At 41.0% G+C, this 20,022-nt stretch overlaps 1 protein-coding gene across 1 annotated transcript; it reads right to left on the bottom strand.

Annotated features, from left to right (window-relative positions):
* Positions 1 to 1,258: 1,258 nt before the first annotated feature.
* Positions 1,259 to 17,163, bottom strand: Tmco1 (transmembrane and coiled-coil domains 1). The gene is made up of 7 exons (XM_050158335.1): positions 16,944 to 17,163; positions 16,505 to 16,582; positions 13,721 to 13,780; positions 12,458 to 12,504; positions 9,661 to 9,728; positions 4,969 to 5,113; positions 1,259 to 1,920 (listed from the first exon to the last, which is right to left on the bottom strand). The coding sequence occupies exons 1-7, from the start codon at positions 17,011 to 17,013 to the stop codon at positions 1,822 to 1,824; spliced, it is 567 nt and encodes a 188-aa protein (XP_050014292.1). The 5' UTR covers positions 17,014 to 17,163; the 3' UTR covers positions 1,259 to 1,821.
* Positions 17,164 to 20,022: the final 2,859 nt, after the last annotated feature.

Here is a 20,022-nt window from a genome sequence, read left to right as displayed (position 1 = left end):
CCCCACCACTGTTTTAAAATTGAAATTGTTTTGGGGAACCTTCTGCACCATCTTTCTCACAGGTAGAGTCTTAAGAACAGTTACATTCATTACACGAGTGTAACCACCTCCATCTCTAGGATTTTGCTGGTGACCTAGAAACCCATTCAAACACTGTACAGTTGTGACATGAATTTCAAACGCAAACTTGGGAGCTCAGGATGAAGCTCAGTGATGGAGCACTCAATGCACAAGGCCCAGGTGTTATTCCCAACACGGCTAAATAAATCACTTAAAACAGAGAGTCTCTCAAAGTTAAACTCTCAGAAATATTACTGGAAATCTGTTATCTGTGAGTTCCCAATGCGATGCACTGCTCCCTACCAAAATCAACACATTCTAGAAGCTTCGGTTGCCTTGCTGGCTAATGCTTGCGGTCAGTTGAGACTTCTGGGTGTGTCTGAGAATAAGCCAGAGGGCAATTGTGTGGTACTCCACTTCCATCAGGTCTGCACTAAAAACTATAATTCTAAACATGGTTTGATAAAGGAAATACAAACCAGAGAAGTAAAATAGATGCTGTAGCTTGGACAGTATGAGCTCATGATGTAATCTGCTTTAAAACAGCAAATATTATGTTCACAGAAAGCTCTAGAAACAACGGTCTCCATGAGCAGTGCTCTGAGATCACACTCCAAGTACTGTCTCCAGTAAAGAGAAACCAGCCCTCTCCCATGAAGTCGTTTTTCAAGTCAAGCAGAATCGCCCCAGATAAGCACAGATTATCTTATCATGGCGGTCTCCCTTTCCTTTTACTCTCACTTTTTGCACTAGTTTTTATTGTCAACTTTACATAACCCAGAGTCACCTGGCAAGGGGGAACTTAAGAAATCGCCCAGGTCAGCCTGGCTTATAGCCATGTCTGGGAGAGACTGTCTTCACTGATGAGTGATGTAGGAGGCCTAGTCCAGGCCTCTGTAGTGTAGTCTTCTAGACAGGGTGGGCCAGGGCTGTATAAGAAAGCTAGCTGAGGCAAGCCAGAGAGAGAGCTGGTAAGCAGCATTTTTCCATGGCTTCTGCTTTGGATCCTGCTTGAATTCTAACCTTTACTTCACTCAAGGATGAACTGTGACCTGGCGGTGTACGGTGAAATAAACCCTTTCCTCCCCTAAGTTGCTTCTGACCACAATCTTTATCAAAGCAACAGAAAGCAAACTAGAACACTTTCAAATTGTACGCTAGGACAATTCCATATTTTGAACATATGAGACAAGGTTAGTATAGGAACACATGACAAAATTTTATTTTAGCTCTTCTGGGCCAATGCTTACCCTTATGTTCAGATTAAAGAAAATATTTTATTTAAATTTGCAAAAAAAATCAAATATCTCTCTAAATGAAACAGCTAAAAATTTGGCTTGTTATCAAATCAAACATAAGTGACATATTTGGCTTTTTAAAAAACAACGAAAACTTCCTATTAAGTTGTTACACAAACTGTTTTTCCTCCTAGCTGTCTAATGTTCATAGACAGTCTGCTTCCATGGTACATGGCACATACACAGGCTTGATCATTGTCCCACAGAAATACTTAAGTGATAGAAGAAAGATGATCTTTGTGATTACATAAAAAAAAAAATCACCCAAATTTGACCAATGCGTCCACTTACTAAAGAAGCCATCCATGACTGAAAGCACTAACCCACTAGTTAAAGGCCATTCTCATTCCGATCATATCCAAAAAGCTGAGAAATAACTCAAAAGTAGAATGTGGCCAGGTGCCTTGGCAGTCTGATGTGAATGTCTAGAAAGTAGACAGGAAATAAAGAATTCTCCTTTCTTTCAAGAAAACTTTCCAGAAGGAGGTGGAGGGCCAAGAAATCCACCAGCCTGCTTGGTGGCAGCTCGAGAAGGGGCAAGGCCAAGGATCTTCTGAATGTTCTGTAAAGCAAGCACATTAATAATTGATTTTAATAAAAGCCATAAAAAGTGCTTTACACCCTTCTCAGCAATGAGAATGACATAAACTCAAAGTACTGTTACCTGCAACAGGGTGACTATGTCATATTTTTAAATAATGAAGATCACAAAAGTAAAAGCCGTACATACTTGACGGGACCTGGGTCTGCTAATCCAAAAAAGCGGCCTTTTGTTTGTTTTCAAGACAGAGTTTCTCTGTTTAACAGCCCTGGCTGTCCTGGAACTTGCTTTGAGGATCAGACTGGCCTCAAACTCAGAGAGATCTGCTTGCCTCTGCCTCCCAAGAGCTGGGATTTAAGGTGTGAGTCACCACTGCCTGACGAATTTTTAGATTTATAAATCCTTTCCATCTTTTTTTTCTTTATCTTAATTGTATCTTGTTGTGGAACAGTCCTTTAAACTGTGTGAATATATGTCACTACGATTGGTTTAATAAATAGCTGACTGACCAAAAGCTGAACAGAATAAGGTTAGACAGGGGAGTCAAACTAGGAAAATGCTGGGAGGAAAAAGGTCAGAGGGAGCAGGGGATGTTAATAAAAGTACCACCACGTGGCTGAGCATAAATAAGACCTATGGGTTAACTTAAAATGTAAGAGCTAGTTAGTAACAAGCCTGGGCTATTGGCCAAGCATTTATAAGTAATAAAAACCTCAGTGTATTTATTTGGAAGCTGCTGGTGGGACAGAAACTTCCGTCAACAGTATCTAATGCAACAAATAGTTTTTTTAAGAAAAAAAAACTACTCAGTTTTGTAAAAAGTACTGAAGAAGATCCTATAAAAAAAAAACAAGTATTTTATGTAGTGATTTCTTTGGCTAATATAACATTAAATTTAATTACATAACAACAATAACAAGCAAAACCAGTATAAACAGGTTTTGGAAAACAATGGACTCTTGGTGCAGACAGGCGTGGGTGTGCTAAAGAGCACTCCTGAACAGACAGCTGACTAGGAAATCAATTGGCATATGCTTTAACAAGAATGGAGAGGGCTTCTGAGTGAGCCAAGGTGAAGTAAAGGCCAACAGTGACCCAGCATTTCTTAAGAAAAACCTCAGGGATTATCTCCTTTCTCTTCTCAATTCCTTCATTTGGTATCTGAAGAAACTAAACTATGAAAAGGCATATGGATGCTCCAGAATGACAAAGCTAAACTGAGAGCAGAGGTAAAGTGGATGTGGTGGCACATGTCCGTAACTCCAGTGCTCAGGAGGTAAAGGCCGGGAGATCAAGAGTTCAAGACCAACCTGAGCCACATTAGATCTATCTCAAAAAAGTTATAATTTAAACCTACATAATTGATTCAGTCTAGTGAGTTCTCTTCCACCACCCTTACTATGCTAAAATTCTGCTTAACAAATGATATTCAGTGTACACAGTTTTATACATCTCAACTTCCTATCCTTCATTACTCCTTCATTATCTGTTGCAATTAAGACACTGGGAAAATGTCCAGACTTAGGCTCCTTTAGAAGTACATACTCCCGTTAATCCCTTGTCAGAATATAATGAAGTAACAAATACAACTTAAAGGACCCCTTTAAACTGTATTTATCACAAAGCATTTAAATATATGTAGCATACAATATAACTCATATTTTACTGAAAATTTTAGAATGAGTTAGAAAGACCAATAATTAGTAGGTCAGGCTAGAGAAAGAAAAATCTGCATTTGTATTACTTTTATAATTAACTTCACAGTAGGGCAGTGGTGTTGCATGCCTTTAATCCGAGAGGCACTCAAGAAGCAGAGGCAGGCGGATCATGGTGAGTTTGAGGCCAGCCTGGTCTACAGAGCAAGTTCCAAGACAGGATCCAAAGCTACATAGAGATACCTGTCTTGAAAAACAAAAAACAAAAACCAAATTAATTAACTTCACATATATGTGTAAAAAAATTAAAAACAAAAACACTGCCACTGCACAAAAGAGTAATATGTTACCAATTTCCAGGCTTTTTCTGTTTTTGTTTTTCAAGACAGGGTCTCTTTACGTAGCCTTGGCTAAGCTTGCTCTGTAGACCAGGTTTGGATGACCTGAACTCAGAGATTTGCCTGCCTCTGCTTCCAAAGGTGTATACCACCACCACCACCACGTGGCAAAAACATGATCTTTTTTTTTTTCCAGCCCTTTCCCTTCTTTCACTTTCTTTTCTTTCTTCCTTCTGCCTGTCTCTGCCTCCTGAGTGCTGGGATTAAAGGCATGTGCCACCATACCTGACCAATTCCCAGCTTTTAAAATTTGGGCATTAAAAGCCAGGTGTGAAGGCATATGCCTGTAATCCCAGCACTTGGGAAGTACAGTTAGGAGGATTAGGCATTTAATGCCAGCTTGGGATATATAAGATTGTCTCAAAAAATAAAATTAAAAACAACAAAAACTGACAAGTATTTCCTTGGCACCTACAATGTATTTAGCACTAGGCGAAGGATTCTGAGAAATAAAACAATTTGAAATAAGACATTTGAGAACACATAACGATACCACACTTGTCCAGCCAACAAACATAGCAATATAATTCTAGACAAAACATACAAGGCATCTTTGCTCAGTTATTCTGCAGGGACAGGGGTCAATTAAATGAATCCTTGTCATTTTTGAGAATAAAAACCAGTTTAAAAACTCTGATGGCTTTTAAATGACATGTTTACTGAAATGAAGGAGAAAAATGGAAAGGAAAAACTGCTTGGAGAAATAAGATGCTGAGCGGGTAGACTAAGATGTCATGCTATGGTGGAGAACTTCACCTTGACACTCGGTGCAGCAGTGAGAGCAAGTCACCCCATATTCTGTGCTGCTCTCAGCCTCGGCCACTGAAGCTTTCTTTTCCTTTCCCTAAAGTCTGTAATCTAGATTTTCAGGCATTTAATATAGTTGTAAACAATACACTAGAATTCTAAAACGAGCAACTGAAAGATGAGCGTTCCCAGCGTTACAGAAGTAAAGCGAGCTTGAGCACGGACAGAAAGGAAAGCTATACATATAAATACAGGGTATGAATACTCACTTGTCGGATTGACATAGTACACAGAATGTACAAAAAGATGAAGGAGCAGTCTGTGGTATCATCGCCCAGCAGGTTTCGATGAGACAATCCTTGGATGTAAGAAAGAGGGGTGAAGGGGAGCTTTGCTACCACTCTACCATCAAATCTAAAATGGAAAAATAAAAGCAAAGAACTGTTATGTTTAGAAAAACATAGAACACTTTGACAAAGACTGAAAATGCAGTGATGCAGGAAAGGATCCAGGCTAACCAGTGCTCTCTAAACAAGTGGTTCTCCATGCTTCTGGTAGGAAGAACAGATCCTGCCAAATTATAGAGGACCCAGCAGACTTTTATTGTGCCAACTATAGCTATTAATATATGCTATATTAAAAATTGAACTAAGCCAGGCATGGTGGTGCACACCTTTAATTCCAGCACTCAGGAGGCAGAGGCAGGTGGATCTCTGTGAGTTCAAGGCCAGCCTAGTTTACAGAGTTCCAGGACAGCCAGGGCTGGTAACACAGAAAAATCCTATCTATAACTCCAGTTCCAAGAGATGTCACCTTACCTCAGCAGACATCAGGTTTGCACAAGGTGCATACATGCAGGCAAAACACCCATAAGTATCTTCAAGTATCAAGACATCTGGTAGATGTGAACATGCAAATTTTAATGAAAAGTAACTTTTAGGGGCCAGCAAGACGGCTCATTATGAAAAGGTGCCTGCTGTCAAGCCTGATGACCTGAGTTCCATCCTGTCACCCATGTGACAAAGGAGGGAATCATCGCCTGCAAGTTGTCCTCTGACTTCCGGACAGGCACCTCTCCCCACCATATACACACAGACAATTTTTTTTAAAAGTTTTAAAAAACTTAAATCTTTTAAAGCGTTAAAACGTATTTTGGGCAAAGTATATTCTAAAACAAAGAACTTATAATAGATTGGAATCTAATGTTTGGTTTCATAGGAAATTGTTGGGTTCACAATTCTCTCTCTCTCCCTCGCTGTCCCAGAATTCCCTCTGTAGAGCACACTGATAGTGAACTCAGAGACCCACCTGCCTTTGCCTTCTGAGTGCTGAGATTAAAGGTGTGTTCTACCACCATGTAGAGATTTCTTGAGCTCCTTGGCAAAGACTGACTTGTAGTGATTTTTTTTTTAAACATAGGACTAGGAGATTTTATGAGAAATAGCTAAACATTGTGGCCAACCTAAGAAAGGAAAGAAGAGTTGGGGCAAGGTAGATTGTTTCCTTAAAGCTTTGCAAATCCCACGACTGCTACTCATGAGTAGAGGTACAGGGAAGCGTATTTGGACTCAGGAAAGGAGCTATTTTCTTTTTAAATAACAGGCAAATTTAGTCTAGGCAACCCTAGACAACTCTCAACCTACTGCCTCTACCTCCTAAGTGCTGGGATTGCAGGCATAGGCTACCAGGCCCAGTTCATGCAGTGCTAGGTGCTGAACCTAGGACTTTCCACATGCCAGGCAAGCAAGCACTCTACCAACTCAGTCCCAGGAATTATTTTTCAGACCTGAAAACCTATTCACAAAGTATGGCTCTCAGGAAACATTATGCTCCTTTTATAGAACTAAAATTTAAATTTAATTGCTAGAGCATTGCCTACAGCTTCCTAGTTCTAACCTTTTATTTCCACTGAATGAAATCAAGAAGAGGAGCAACTTGGAAAGAAAGCGCTCTTTGGCATTCCGGCTGCTTCCCTAGCCCTAGGAGCATGCACCTTCCCTTTCTTAGTCTAATGTTGGGTGCTGTTTTTCCTCTTGGAAACAGGGTCTCGCTGTATAGTTGAAGCTGTGAATCAGTTCTTAAAAGTTGTCCTTCAGCATCCAAACGAATACCGTGGTGTGCCCTTCATTACCATAGACAAAAATAAATGGGGGAAATATAACGAAAGACATCGTGGGATTTTTAGATACCCTGGAAAGTTACCCAATGCCTTCCACTTCTAAAGGCCTATGATTCCAAGAATGATTATCTAAGTAGAATTTGTGGGGTTTTTTGTTTTCTTTTTGAGTTAAGGTCTCACTAGGTAGCTCTGGCTGACTTGTACTCACTACATAGAGCAGGCAGGCCTTGAATTCACAGAGATCTGCCTGCATCTGCCTCCCCAGTGCTAGGATATTAAAGTCATGTGCCATCATGTCTGGATAGGAATTTTACTTTCTCTAAATCCCTCACCTAGATAAAAATAACCACTTTCTTCTTCTTTCCCTAGTACACCTCCACACATTTCTATCATAATGCTCATCGATGTATGGTGTAGGAGGGTCTTCTGTCTAGGTGTTACTTTCATTGGTTAAATAAAGAGACTGCCTTGGCATAGTTGATAGGGCGAACTTAGTTAGGTGGGGAGACAGAACAGAATTCTCAGAGGAAGAAGGCAGTGTGGCAGACGCCATGGCTCTCCTCTCTGAGAAGGACACTGGTTAGACTCATGCCGGAAAGCCACAGTCAAGTGACAATACACATTAATAGAAATGGGTTAATTAAGATGTGAGAGTTAGCCAATATGAGGCTAGAAATAATGGGCCAGGCAGTGTTTAAATGAATATAATTTGTCTGTTGTTATTTCAGGTGGCCAGGAGCTCCTTTTACAACAAATGTATCGTTGGCTTATTTCTCTACCTGTAAATTGTTTGGTTTGTTTGTTTTTTGAGACAGGGCTTCTCTGTATAGCTCTGGCTGTCCTGGAACTCACTCTGTAGACCAGGCTGGCCTCGAATTCAGAGATGATGCCTCTGCCTCCTGAGTGTGTGCACCACTATGGCCTGGCCTTCCTGTAAAACTGTGATAGCACTGAAACATACGGAGAAACAGAGGAACATACAAAAAGGAAGTCTGAGAAAAGAGCGAGAGCGAGAGGTAAGGAGAGAAGAAAGCCAGGCAACTCTATTGATATGCTGTAGCTCAGGTGAACTCTGGATGTTTATCTAGTTCTGTCAAAGCAGTACCGTAATTGCTCCGCTCTGCTACATGCTTGTTTAAACAACAGTACCTCATTGCTGAACAAGATTATAGTTGTTAAGACTATTTTAAGAGTCAAAACCTTTTTATATGAATACCTTCAGTTTGGAGAAGCATATTAGTAAGCAATTTAAAAAGAAGAGCATATTGAATTATATAAGCCTAAGTTTATATCTAAAAAGTAAATGTTCTCCCTATTAAGTAGGTTTAAAAAGTTACTATGAGCCTGGACTAGTGGCACACTCCTTTAGTCCCAGCAGTTGAGAGGCAGAGAGGCAGAGAGGCAGCAGGATCTCTTGAGTTCAAAGCCAGCTTGGTCTACAAAATGAGTTCCAGGAAAGCCAGCCAGGTTTAAACAGAGAAACTCAGTCTCAAAAAACCAAAAAGCTCACAAAGGGTATGTCAGTGGTTCTCAACCTTCCTAATGCTGCATCCCTTTAATACAGTTAGTTCTTCATGTTGTGGTGACTCCCAACGATAAAATTATTTAGTTGCTACTTTATAACTGTAACTTTGTTACAATTATAAATCATAATGTAAATATCTGTATTTTCTGATGATCTTAGATCTTTTCTGTGAAAGGATCACTGGAATCCAGAGGTCATGCCCCATAGGTGAGAAGTACTATATGACTGTATTCTTTTTTTAAAAAAAATTATTTAGATACTTACTTTGAAGTTATTTTAAAAAATAGGATGGCAACATGGCCCAAAGGGTAAAGGCACTTGCCATCATGCCTAACAACCTGAGTTCAAATCTCTGGACCTATCTGATGGAAAGAAGGAACAGATTCCTCCAAGTTGTCCTTGGAGTAGTTATAGGTACAGAAGCATGAAGCCTACTACATATTCTCAAATGATTATTAAAGACATGATGGGAGGATATGTTCAAAGCACATTATATATTCATAAAAAAATCTCTGTAGGAAGTAGGGGGTGGTGATGCATGCCTTTAATCCCAGCACTCAAGAGGCAGAAACAGGTGGATATCTTTGAGTTCGAGGCCAGCCTGGTCTACAAAGTGAATTTCAGGACAGCCAAGGCTACACAGAGAAAACCTGTCTCAATAAACAAAAAGCAAACGAACAAAAATGGTGAACAGTATAGGGGAAATACGCTCAATGTACAATATATACTTGTGACATAGTACCATGTACAATAAATAGATACAATGAAAAGGGTTTTTTAATATATGAATAATGTTTATGAGGAAAAACAATAATGTATATGAGAAAAAACAACTGAGGTGAAATAACAACTGTAAATCTGGATAACAGATTTACTATTCTTGTAACTTCGTTTTTAATTGTAAAATTTTGTTTTCTTTCTTCCATTACTTTTTTTTTTTTTTTTTTTTTTTTTTTTTTTTTTTTTTTTTTTTTTTTTTTGGTTTTTCGAGACAGGGTTTCTCTGTGGCTTTGGCGCCTGTCCTGGAACTAGACCAGGCTGGTCTTGAACTCACAGAGATCCGCCTGCCTCTGCCTCCCGAGTGCTGGGATTAAAGGCATGCGCCACCATCGCCCGGCTTCTTCCATTACTTTTGAGAGAAGATTTGGCTATGAAGTTCTAGGCAGGCCTCAAACTCAGAATACTATGGCTTCAGCTTTCCAAGTACAAGGCTATAACTTTGAAATTCTGACAAAGTATTGATAAAAATCTTATGCTCATTTGCATACAAACATAGAATAACATTTATTAGGCAGAAGAAGATAAAGGGTTACTCACATGGAATTAAACATTCCCATTAAGGCAGTAAAACAAAAGCCAATTGCAAACATGGATTTCATTCGTACCTATAAGGAAAGCAACAACAACAACAAAAGATCATTTCACACTAAAAATAAAGAAATAAGGCATCCTCCAAAATTGAAGTGTCATGTAATTTCTCTTAAAAGGTTTCCACTGGGTGTGGTGGCATACACTGGGACACAGACACATGCTGATCCTGTTAGTTTGACATCAGACAGGGCTACACAGTGAGACCCTGTCTCAAAAACAAACAAATGAAAAACAAAAAGTTCTCCTTGGGGGGCTGGAGAGATGGCTCAGAGGTTAAGAGCACTGGCTGCTCTTCCAAAGGTCCTGAGTTCAATTTCCAGCAACCACATGGTGGCTCAAAACCATCTGTACTGAGATCTGGTGCCCTCTTCTGGCGTGCAGACATCCATGCAGACAGAATGCTGTATATATAATAAATAAATAAATCTTTAAAAAAAAAAAAGTTCTCCTTGGCAAAAAGCTCTTCTTTCTTCCACCTCCAGTTTCTCCTCTCCTTACTTGAACTGGGATAGCTCTGAGGCCCCTTTCTGGCCAACCAGTCAGCAATAACAAGTGTTCACTGGGATCTATGTTCTATTATTATTATGATAAAGTCTGGTTATGTTGCCAAGGCTGGTTTTGAATTCTTGATCTCACTTACTCTGCCTAAACCTGCTGAGGATCACAGACATGTACAATCACAATACCCGGATCTGAAAAGCACTTTTTAAAATGACAAACTTGAATATTCGTAGGATTTTTTTCAAGGGCTGGGGTGGGGTGGCTAGAATGAAGAATAAAATGCCTCAAGGAAAAGCATCAATCAGACAAGAGAATTTTGACTGAGGGCATGCTAAGCTTAGGGCTGCCAACCTCTTGATTTCATGAGCAACAGAAAGAAAGCAACATGGTAGACCATTGTGATTTTGGTATCCTGCTATGTGCAACTAAATTCTTATTAACAGATCTCTGTGAGTTCGAGACCAGCCTGGTCTACAGAGCTAGTTCCAGGACAGGCACCAAAGCCACAGAGAAACCCTGTCTCGAAAAACCAAAAAAAAAAAAAAAATCTTATTAAATTCCACATCCCATAAATACATATAGACGGTTTTCAGATAGTGGCAATTTTTATATTTTATAATTTCCAAATGTGCTAAAGGTAAGAAAACTCACTTTTTAATCTCCCTGTAGCCAGGTCCACATACCTTTAATACCAGCACTAAGGAGGGAGAGGCAGACTTATCTTTCTAAGTTTGAGGCCAACCTAGTCTAGAAAGTGAGTTCCAGGCCAGCCAGGGGTACACAGTAGGACCATGTGTCAGGAAAAAATAAGTACTATCTGTAAATTATAGTCATCCTGGAAAATAATTTTTAGAAAATGAAGAAGCATAGCCAAGATCTCTCAGTAAGTGAAGAAACTCATGGAATCTTGAGATGTGCTATTGCTAAATACACAGAACTTAAAGGCAGTCCTGAGTCAAGTGAGGAGTAAGAGGGCTAGGAAATCACTTCTCCTTACATTTGTATGACAAACAACCAAGACTCTTAACTATTTACAATGTGCCGCCCCTATACTGGAATTATATAAACAGCATAAACCCGAGATTTAGTACGGACACAGGTGGAAAAATAATTGTATTTAAAACTAAAAAGGGGCTGGATATATGAAGCAGTGGTTAAGACCATTGGCTGCTCCTTCCAGACAGAATCTGGGTTCAGTTCCTAGTACTCAAATCTGAAGGCACCAGGCATGCACATGGTACACGACACACATGCAGGTAAAATGTCTATACACATAAAGTAAGTAATAATAGTTATTTTAAAAAGAATAAAACTTTAAAGAGAACTTTTTTAAAGAGCAAGACATGATCAGAGTGGTGGTGGCGTATGCGTTTAATCCCAGCACTTAGGAGGTAGAGACATGAGGATCTTTGTGAATTAGAGGTCAGCCTGGTTTACAGACCAAGTTCTAGGTCACATAGACACATAGAGAAACCCTGTCTTGAAAGACCAAAACAGAACAGAACAAAACAAACCAAAACAAAAAAACCGAGACATGCGTGTCATAGTAACTACTGTATCCTAAGTGACAAAAACAACTGCACACATGTTATTGCGCCAGCATTTTATCTCTACTGGTGTTTGTGCTCATCACTCCATTGCATACGAAAACTTGGATATATCAGTGCGGGGGACAAAAAAGGCAAGACACTTCTGAAGGAAACAAATATAACCCCCCAAAGCATTGTTTCTTTGAGGCAAGGTATCCCCGTGCAACCCTGAAAGGCCTGGAACTCAGAAAGATTCCACTTGCTTCTGCTTCTGAGTGCTGGGATTAAAGGTATGCACCACCATGGTAGCTTCAAAAAGAAGTTTAAATGTGGCAGCACATTTTTTCTATTTAGTCCAATAATACCTGTTATTATTACTTATACCCCTGAAAAGTGATAAATTGTAAGAACTTAAATCAGCCAAAGAACTTAAATGTAGCCGAGAGGGGGAGCACACACCTTTAATCCCCACACTCAGGAGGCAGAGGCAGGCAGACTTCTCTGAGTTTGAGACCAGCCTGGTCTACAAAGCAAATTCCAGGACAGCAATGGCTACACAAAGAAACCCTGTCTCAAAACAAAAAAACAAAAACAAAAAACCTAAATGCAATGCATTTGATGCAAATAGGACTTTTGCTTTAAAATAAAGTAAAATAAAATAAAATAAAATAAAATAAAATAAAAAACAGCTTATGTGGTCTCTGGCCTCTCACCATTGACAGGTCTCGATTGTTGTTCTTTAGTTTCTCTTCTTGTCTCTCTGAAAAGAATTAATAAACTGGTTAGTACAAAAGTATTGAACACAGCATAATTCTTGAATAAATTAACACTGTCTAGAGGTTACAAAAGCATTTTGTTTCAATATCATTCAACAAAATGAAGTGAATAAGAGCAACAACCTGTCACTTACTTTGCACTAACAGAATGTTTAAATATAGAAAAGTGCAAAGTTTTCCCACTTAAATAAAAGTGCTCTAAGTGGCGCTCACAGAGTGATGATAACCAGCAGCTGTCTGACTGGACTCAAGGCCTACTAAACAAGAGGGAAATCATGCTTGGCAACCTAGCCGACTTCCTGGAGCTAGTGCGGTCACAGCAAAGACTACTGGGGCTAGAGAGACGACGGCTCAGCAGTCAAGAGCACTGGTTGGTCTTCCAAAGGACCTACGTTTACTTCTCAGCACCCACAGGGAGGCTCACATAATAAAAGCTTGAAAAAAAACATCTACTACTGCCACTTTGTTAGGCCAGCATAGTTCCTTACTACACTCTGCATCTCATCCTTAGACCACAGGTAGGTGCAGCTACCACCGCATCAAAGTAGCTTCCTGCAGCAAATGGAGACCACCACAGAAAACCACAGCTGGACACAAAGCAGAGATCAACAGATCCCGGAGAACCCGGTCCCAGTGACTACATCAACATCACAACTCCTGTATCTATGCTCAGGGAACATCACAAAAGAGGGAGAAAAAAGATTGTAAGAGCCAGAGTACCAGGAAGTCTGCTGGTAAACAGTCTCTTCTAGAAATGGCTGCGTAAACAAGACCAGAACAATGGGAATATCAATAGACATTAACATGGAAGGGAGAAAACGTCACAGGGTCCCACCTCTAGACGAAGAACTAAAGACAACTAAGGGGGGAGGGAGAACTAGCCTTGCTCAGGCATGAGCCCCCTTACTGGTTATCCAATACAAACTAGTCAGCCTTGAAGCCATATACACACAAACAAAAACAGACAAAACAGATTGTATTTACATACTTATATATGCATAGACATATATGTATGTAAAAATAAGAAAGAATAGAAACTATCAATTTGAGCATGGGGGCAGATATGGGAAGGATTCTAAAGAGGGTATCTGGGAGGGGCTGGAGGAAGGAAAAGGGGTAAAGTGATATAACTCTAATTAAAAATATGTTAAAAATAAAAAGATAACAAAAAAATTAAGTTTTATTTAGGTTATATCGCACCTATCTTCTTTTTTTGTTGTCGGCCAGCTGACTCTGTTATAGTTTCCTTCTTCTTTTCTACTGTAAAAATAAACACATAAAACTACATATTAAAAAGATGCTTTATCACAGATAAATTACAAGAAAGTTATGCTGAGGGCTGGAGAGATGGCTCAGTGGTTAAGAGCATTGCCTGCTCTTCCAAAGGTCCTGAATTCAATTTCCGGCTCACAACCATCTGTAATGAGGTCTGGTGCCCTCTTCTGGCCTGCAGACATGCACACAGACAGAATACTGTATACATAATAAATAAATAAATAAATAAATAAATAAATAAATAAATAAATAAATAAATGAAAATAATTTTTTTTAAAAAAAGAAAGTTATGCTGAAAAAAAAAAAACTGTGCCCTAGTAGCATTTTTATGCTAGTAAGTAGAAGCAAGCAACAAAGAAATCTTATGACTTTTTAAAAAAGATTTTTGGATTTCCCTACTAGAAGCATAAAGTCCCCAAGGTAAGAAAATCCTGGAAGAGAGTCCTGTTTGTGACGGTAAATATAATGGTCTTAGATATGGTGAGCTGCCATTATCAACATTGAATAAAGAACGGTGAACTGTAATTGTAGAAGTCTAGGCTTCAAAACAAAAGTCTGGGTTTAGTCTCCAGTTCTTTGTTTTCTTGTGATGTAAGTCTATCATTAGCTTTCTGTGCCTGACTCTCCTGTCCCATAAGGTGGAGACGTTTATATAACCAACCACAGCAGTTACTATGTGAACCACTGCTGAAGGTTGAACTCAAGGCTTTGAATGTGCTAGGCACAAACTCCATCACAGCACAACGCTCCAGCCCCTCAAGTAAGATCAGTTAAGGGGGAAGAAATGTAAGGAGAGGCAAGGAATACACCTCGGCTGGAAGAGTGGGCTTACTTATCACTCACAAAGCTCTGAGTACAATCTCCAGCACTCCCAAAACTGGATGCGATAGCGCATACCTGCAATTCTAGCACTTAGTAAGCAGAAATGGGAGGATCAGAAGTTCAAAGTTAACCTCAGGTAAATAGAGTTCAAAGCTAGCCTGGCCTAAGATCCTGTCTAATGCCAGGCAGTGGTGGCACATGCCTTTAATCCCAGGACTCACTCAGGAGGCAGAGACAGGAGGATCTCCGTGAGTTCGATGCCAGCCTGATCTACAAAGTGAGTTCCAGGACAAGCCCCAAAGTTACAGAGAAACCCTGTCTCAAAACAAAACAAAAAGATCCTGTCTAAAATTAAAAAAAAAAAATCTTACAAAGATGTAAGGAAATGAGAAAAAAGATAGCTGTAGGAATTCTAAGAAAACAAGCTAGCTGTGGTTGTGAATGGCTGTCATCCCTCAGAAAGTAGTCAGGAGAAACAGTTCAAGGTCATCCTTAGCTGCGTAATAGTGAGTACAAGGCCAACCAGGGCCAAATGAGACCCACCTCAGAAAACAAAACAAAAATAATACTGCATACCAATTGTGCCCATAAAGAATCATTCAAAAAAGCTAGGGGGAGATGGCACACACCTTTATTCCCAGCACTCAGGGAGGCAGAGACAGCCGAATCTCTGTTGAGTTTGAGGCCAGCCTGGTCTACAGAGTGAGTTCCAGGCCAGCCAGAGTTACACAGAGAAACCCTGTCTGAAAAAAACAAAACAAAAAGCAAACAAATAAACAAAAAGAATCATTCAAGAAGTCAAGTCCCAGTAATTGGGGAGCTGAGGTTGCAGTATCATAAATCTGAGGCCTGCCTGGGCTACACAAGGCCTTGTTTATAAGATAAGTTGTACCCTGTTTAATTTTTAACTTTACTTCAAAGGCAACGAATTTTACCCCTTTTCATCATTTTTTTTAAACATTTTTCAACTTTCTCACCTAACTGAAACTTGGCTTCCCTAAAGGGTACCACTCAACTTAGAATTTCTCCCCTAGCTTCTTTTCTATCTACATTCTAACTAGCCCACAAGGGACTTTAGGACCACCTGCATCAGGAGGCTTTCATGGTTCCTCACAGCAGAACAGGCTCTCTTCTTTAGCATGAAGACTGTACATGACTCCTTTCCCCTTCAGCTTTGTTTCCCCCTTAGGCAGGGTCTCAATAGGCAGCTCGGGCTAGCCTGGAATTAACTACATAGACCAGGCCTGCCCTATCTCTGAGTGTTGGGATTAAAGTGGAGCTCTACCACACACAGATTACTTTTAGCTTTATTAAAGACAATGTACAAAAGTCTTTGATTTCAAGCCACGTGGTGTGGTACACACCTTTAATCCCAGCACTCAGGAGGCAGAGGCAGTTGGATCTCTGTGAGTTCGAGATCAGCCTGGTCTACAAAGCGAGTTCCAGGACAGCCAGAGCTGTAAACAGAGAAACCCTTTCATCTTTGGTTTCTATTTTTACCAAGTTGGATTACGGTTTTTATCTGTAATGTGAGACTGATGTTTCTATATAGCCCACGATGGCTTGGAACTCCTGTCTTGATCTCCTGAGTGCCAAGATTTCAGCGTGTGCCCCAACCAAGTACACTGAACTATTTTTGTATTCTTATTATCAGTTGGTGCTCCTAAAATAGTTACTATGCAACGTGTGCCATACTCCTTTGACTCCAGCACTGGGGAGGCAGAGGCAGGCAGATCTCTGTGAGTTTGAGGCCAGCCTGGTCTACAGAGCGAATTTCAGGGCTGGCTTCATAGATACTGAGAAACCCTGTCTAGAAAAACCAAAAAAGTTACTGTGAACATGCACTCAATGAACTTAACTGAAACCACCAACATGCATCATACTCACATTTTTTACTTTGTTTTTCCACTTCTGCCTTCAATCTCTTGTACTTGTCGGTCCTGTAAACCAGGACCCACGTTATTCCTAAAATATTAAAAGGAACATGCTAATGAAGAATTATTGGAATGGTCACAACAAACTATCTTTAATTGTTACTGATGGAGACAAAAGGATTTCAACATTTTGCTCTATATCAGTAATTAACCTCTTCCAAAGTCAGATCAAAACATGTTTTTTATTTTTTAATATATCCACAAATATGTCAAAGGAAATCGGTTTCCACAGTATCCTCACGCTTCTCTCGAGGAAACGCCAAGGATTTTTTGCAGCAGACCATGCAGGCCGCAGGAAGTGAGGCTCCCGATCTTCCCTCGGGGGGCTCGAGGGGACCCTCTGTGCCCTTCCACCCTGAGCCTAATCGAACGTCTAAGGTACAGCCCCTCACCCTCGGCAAGCAGCGCGGTGCACACGGAGATAAAAACGATGAGCAGCGTGTCTGCAAACATGGTGCTCATCTCGCTGGTCCGTGCCGGCGCTCCCACCCTTCACGGGGGAAGCGCTCCAAAGCCAGCGAGGGACCTGGACAAGCCTTCACGGGGACCGAGGAACACTACAACTTTGACAGTACGGAGGCCGCGCTTCTGCTTCCGGGACACTGACCCGGAACTGCAAGTTTCACGCTTGCTGTGTGGCCGCTTGTATTGGAAGAAAGCAACCCGCAAGTCTCGGCGGCTGAAGCGAGCGCTCAGACCGGGTCTCGCGAGAGTTGGAAGTTAGGTCCCCTGGGAGGATGGTGGCGTCGGTGTCTGCTCCTCTCAGGTTGCCCGCCTACTTCGGCACTAGACGCCTGTCACTTGGCTTCTGGATTTTGCCTTCTCTCCCGACCTCCGAAAAGTTCGGCAACGCATCCCCAACGCCAGGGGTTGGACGCTCGCCCCCAGTCGTGGAGCTGGGCGCGCCAAGACGAGGTAGCCATGGGTCGCTGGTTGAAAGAAACCGTTACTACGCCGGAGGAAGCTGCACACGCCGAGGCTGAGGTTTTATTGGAAGCAGGGCCAGAGTTCTGCAGTGGCACAGTTGACTGGAAAGACGTGGAAACTTTGAATTCGAGAATGAGAAGTGGTTTTAGAAAAAGCAAAGAACTTTCTAGGCAAAGTGAAAGGCGGGGCGGGGGCGGGACGACGGTCCGGGATATGGTGTTTGAGAATGCATGGTGTGTAAAAGCAGCAGCAAATAGAATGTCTCTAGAGAGGGTCGTAAACTCCAGTGCCCTCCGTGAGGGGTAAGCTACCTTGTGCAAGCTGGACCGAAGAGGATGATGGGAAGTCCTGTGACGGATAAGAGCTCGCGGTTTCTCCGGAAGGACTTTTTGTTTAGGTCCTAAACACTTAGACTCAGTAATCTTGATTTGTGCTTGTGTGTTTGTTTGGAGACAACCCTAACTGATCTGGAACTCACAGAGATCCGCCTGCCTCAGCTTTCCATACCGGTGTGTGCCACCTTGCCCCGCTTGACTTCTTTCTGGCATTGGTTCCTTCAAATCCACCGCGCACGATTTATAAATCTTCCATAACATTAGTTTTAAAATTCCCCTTTCCTTTCCCTTGTACTTAGCAGCAGCCGTTTTAACAGACAGTATGGAGTTCCAATGTGTCAGAAAGAGTACTGGGCACTGTAGGGTCAGAAATATGGGTTAAGGTAATATTCCTTGGTTCCAAAATTCCCCAGGGAAGTTGTATGCTAGTAGTAAGCTATAATAGAGTTGTGCTTAAAGGGTTAAGAGCAGAACTGGTTCTTCCTGAAGAATTTACAAAGGTCACATCTGAGCTCAGTCTTGATTAGAGTAATTCAGACAAAGGTATAAAGTTTTTATTCAACCTTGTACATCACCCAAGGTAAATGTTGAGATGGGACAAAAGGGTGACCTTTGGAATCTGCCAGATTCTGGCTCTGCTGCTTGACAGTCGCCTTTGCATATACTGTTTAACATCTTTGAGCCTGTGCTGTCTGGAAAACGGTAATGACACCAGCTGCATGAAACCATTAGGAAGCTTGAATGAGAAGGAGTATATACTTACTACACGGCACTTAAAGCTAGGACTGGCGTGGAATTCACCAAGATGAACATGATACTGATTGTATACTACTGAAACAGTATAATTAAACCACACACACTGTAGTTAGAGGCACTGTCTTAAAGTTGTGCAAAGGGGAATGTTAGAATCACTGAAAAGGCGCTGGAGGCGGCTTTCTAATTAAGAGCACTGTCTGCTTTTGTAGAAGATTCCCAGCACCCACATAGAAGCCCACAACCAGGTTTAACTCGTTTCTTATGATCTGGCACCATCTTCTGGCCTCGGTAGGCATCAGGTATGCATAACATTCATGGGGGCAAAAACGCTCGTGCTTATCAAATAAAAATAAGCCAGGTGTGGTCACACATGCCTTTGATCCCAGCACTTGAGAGGCAGGGGGATCATTGAATTCAAGTCCAGTCTGGTCTACAGAGCAAGTTCCTCCAGAATGGCCAGGACTACGCAGAGAAACCTTGTCTCAAAAAGCTAAAACTAAACAAAATTAATAAATAAGCTTTATTTGAAAAATGAAATGAGAAGCTGCGCAGTGGTGGCGCACACCTTTAATCCCAGCACTCGGAAGGCAGAGGCAGGTGGATCTCTGTGAGTTCGAGGCTAACCTAGTCTACAAGAACAATTCCAGGACAGGCTCCAAAGCTACAGAGAAACCCTGTCTCAAAAAAACAAAGACAAAATCAAAAAGAAAGAAAAGAAAAATGAAATGAGAACTGGAGAGATGGCTCAGCAGTGGTTAAGAGCACTGACTGCTCTTCCAAAGGATTTGGATTCAGTTCCCAGAACCTACGTAGCTGCTGTCCGAACTGTGACTTCAGTTCCAGGGGATGCTACGCCCTCTTTGAGCTTCCAAGGACACAAGACTTACAGTTGGTGCATATACATACAGGTAGAACACCCACACATACACATTTCTTTAAAAATGTTTAATCAACGAAATGGACTGCTGCAAATTATCCCTGTGTAAACAGCAGGTGCTAAGATACTAGAACAATGATGTGGGGTTATAACCCTGCACTTTATTGAGCAGTCCTAGTTCAAATGCTCTCGCTAACAGCTTCACAGTGTTAAGATTTTAAGGTTTTCCACCTGGAAACCGTCCTTCCAGAGCTCCTTGTCCTGCTCCAATCTCTAGGACTGCAGCAATGCTTTTGTCTGTGATTTCCTTTATTCTCTTACATAATATCTAGTATTGGTGATAGCTAGTATCCTCCTTAGTTATATTTACTTCCTGCTGCGTTACCACTTCCTGTTGAAGATAAGCACTAACCTTCAAATGGTCTTACATTATTAGAATTCATAGTACTATTCTTTAAACAGTATCAGACTAGCCATCATAAATAAATATTTCAAGAAAATTATCTCTGCTTATACTCAGGTATGAAACAGTATGGATTCTAGATGTCAGTCCTAGCCACTCCTTAACAGGTTACT

This window comes from Alexandromys fortis, unplaced genomic scaffold (genome assembly GCF_014885135.2).
Source record: "Alexandromys fortis isolate MF-2015 unplaced genomic scaffold, M_Fortis_MF-2015_v1.1 scaffold_97, whole genome shotgun sequence".
In the NCBI taxonomy this organism is placed as follows: domain Eukaryota; kingdom Metazoa; phylum Chordata; class Mammalia; order Rodentia; family Cricetidae; genus Alexandromys; species Alexandromys fortis.
The sequence above is the reverse complement of the archived record's forward strand: the minus strand, read 5'-3'. Positions and strand labels throughout refer to the sequence as shown.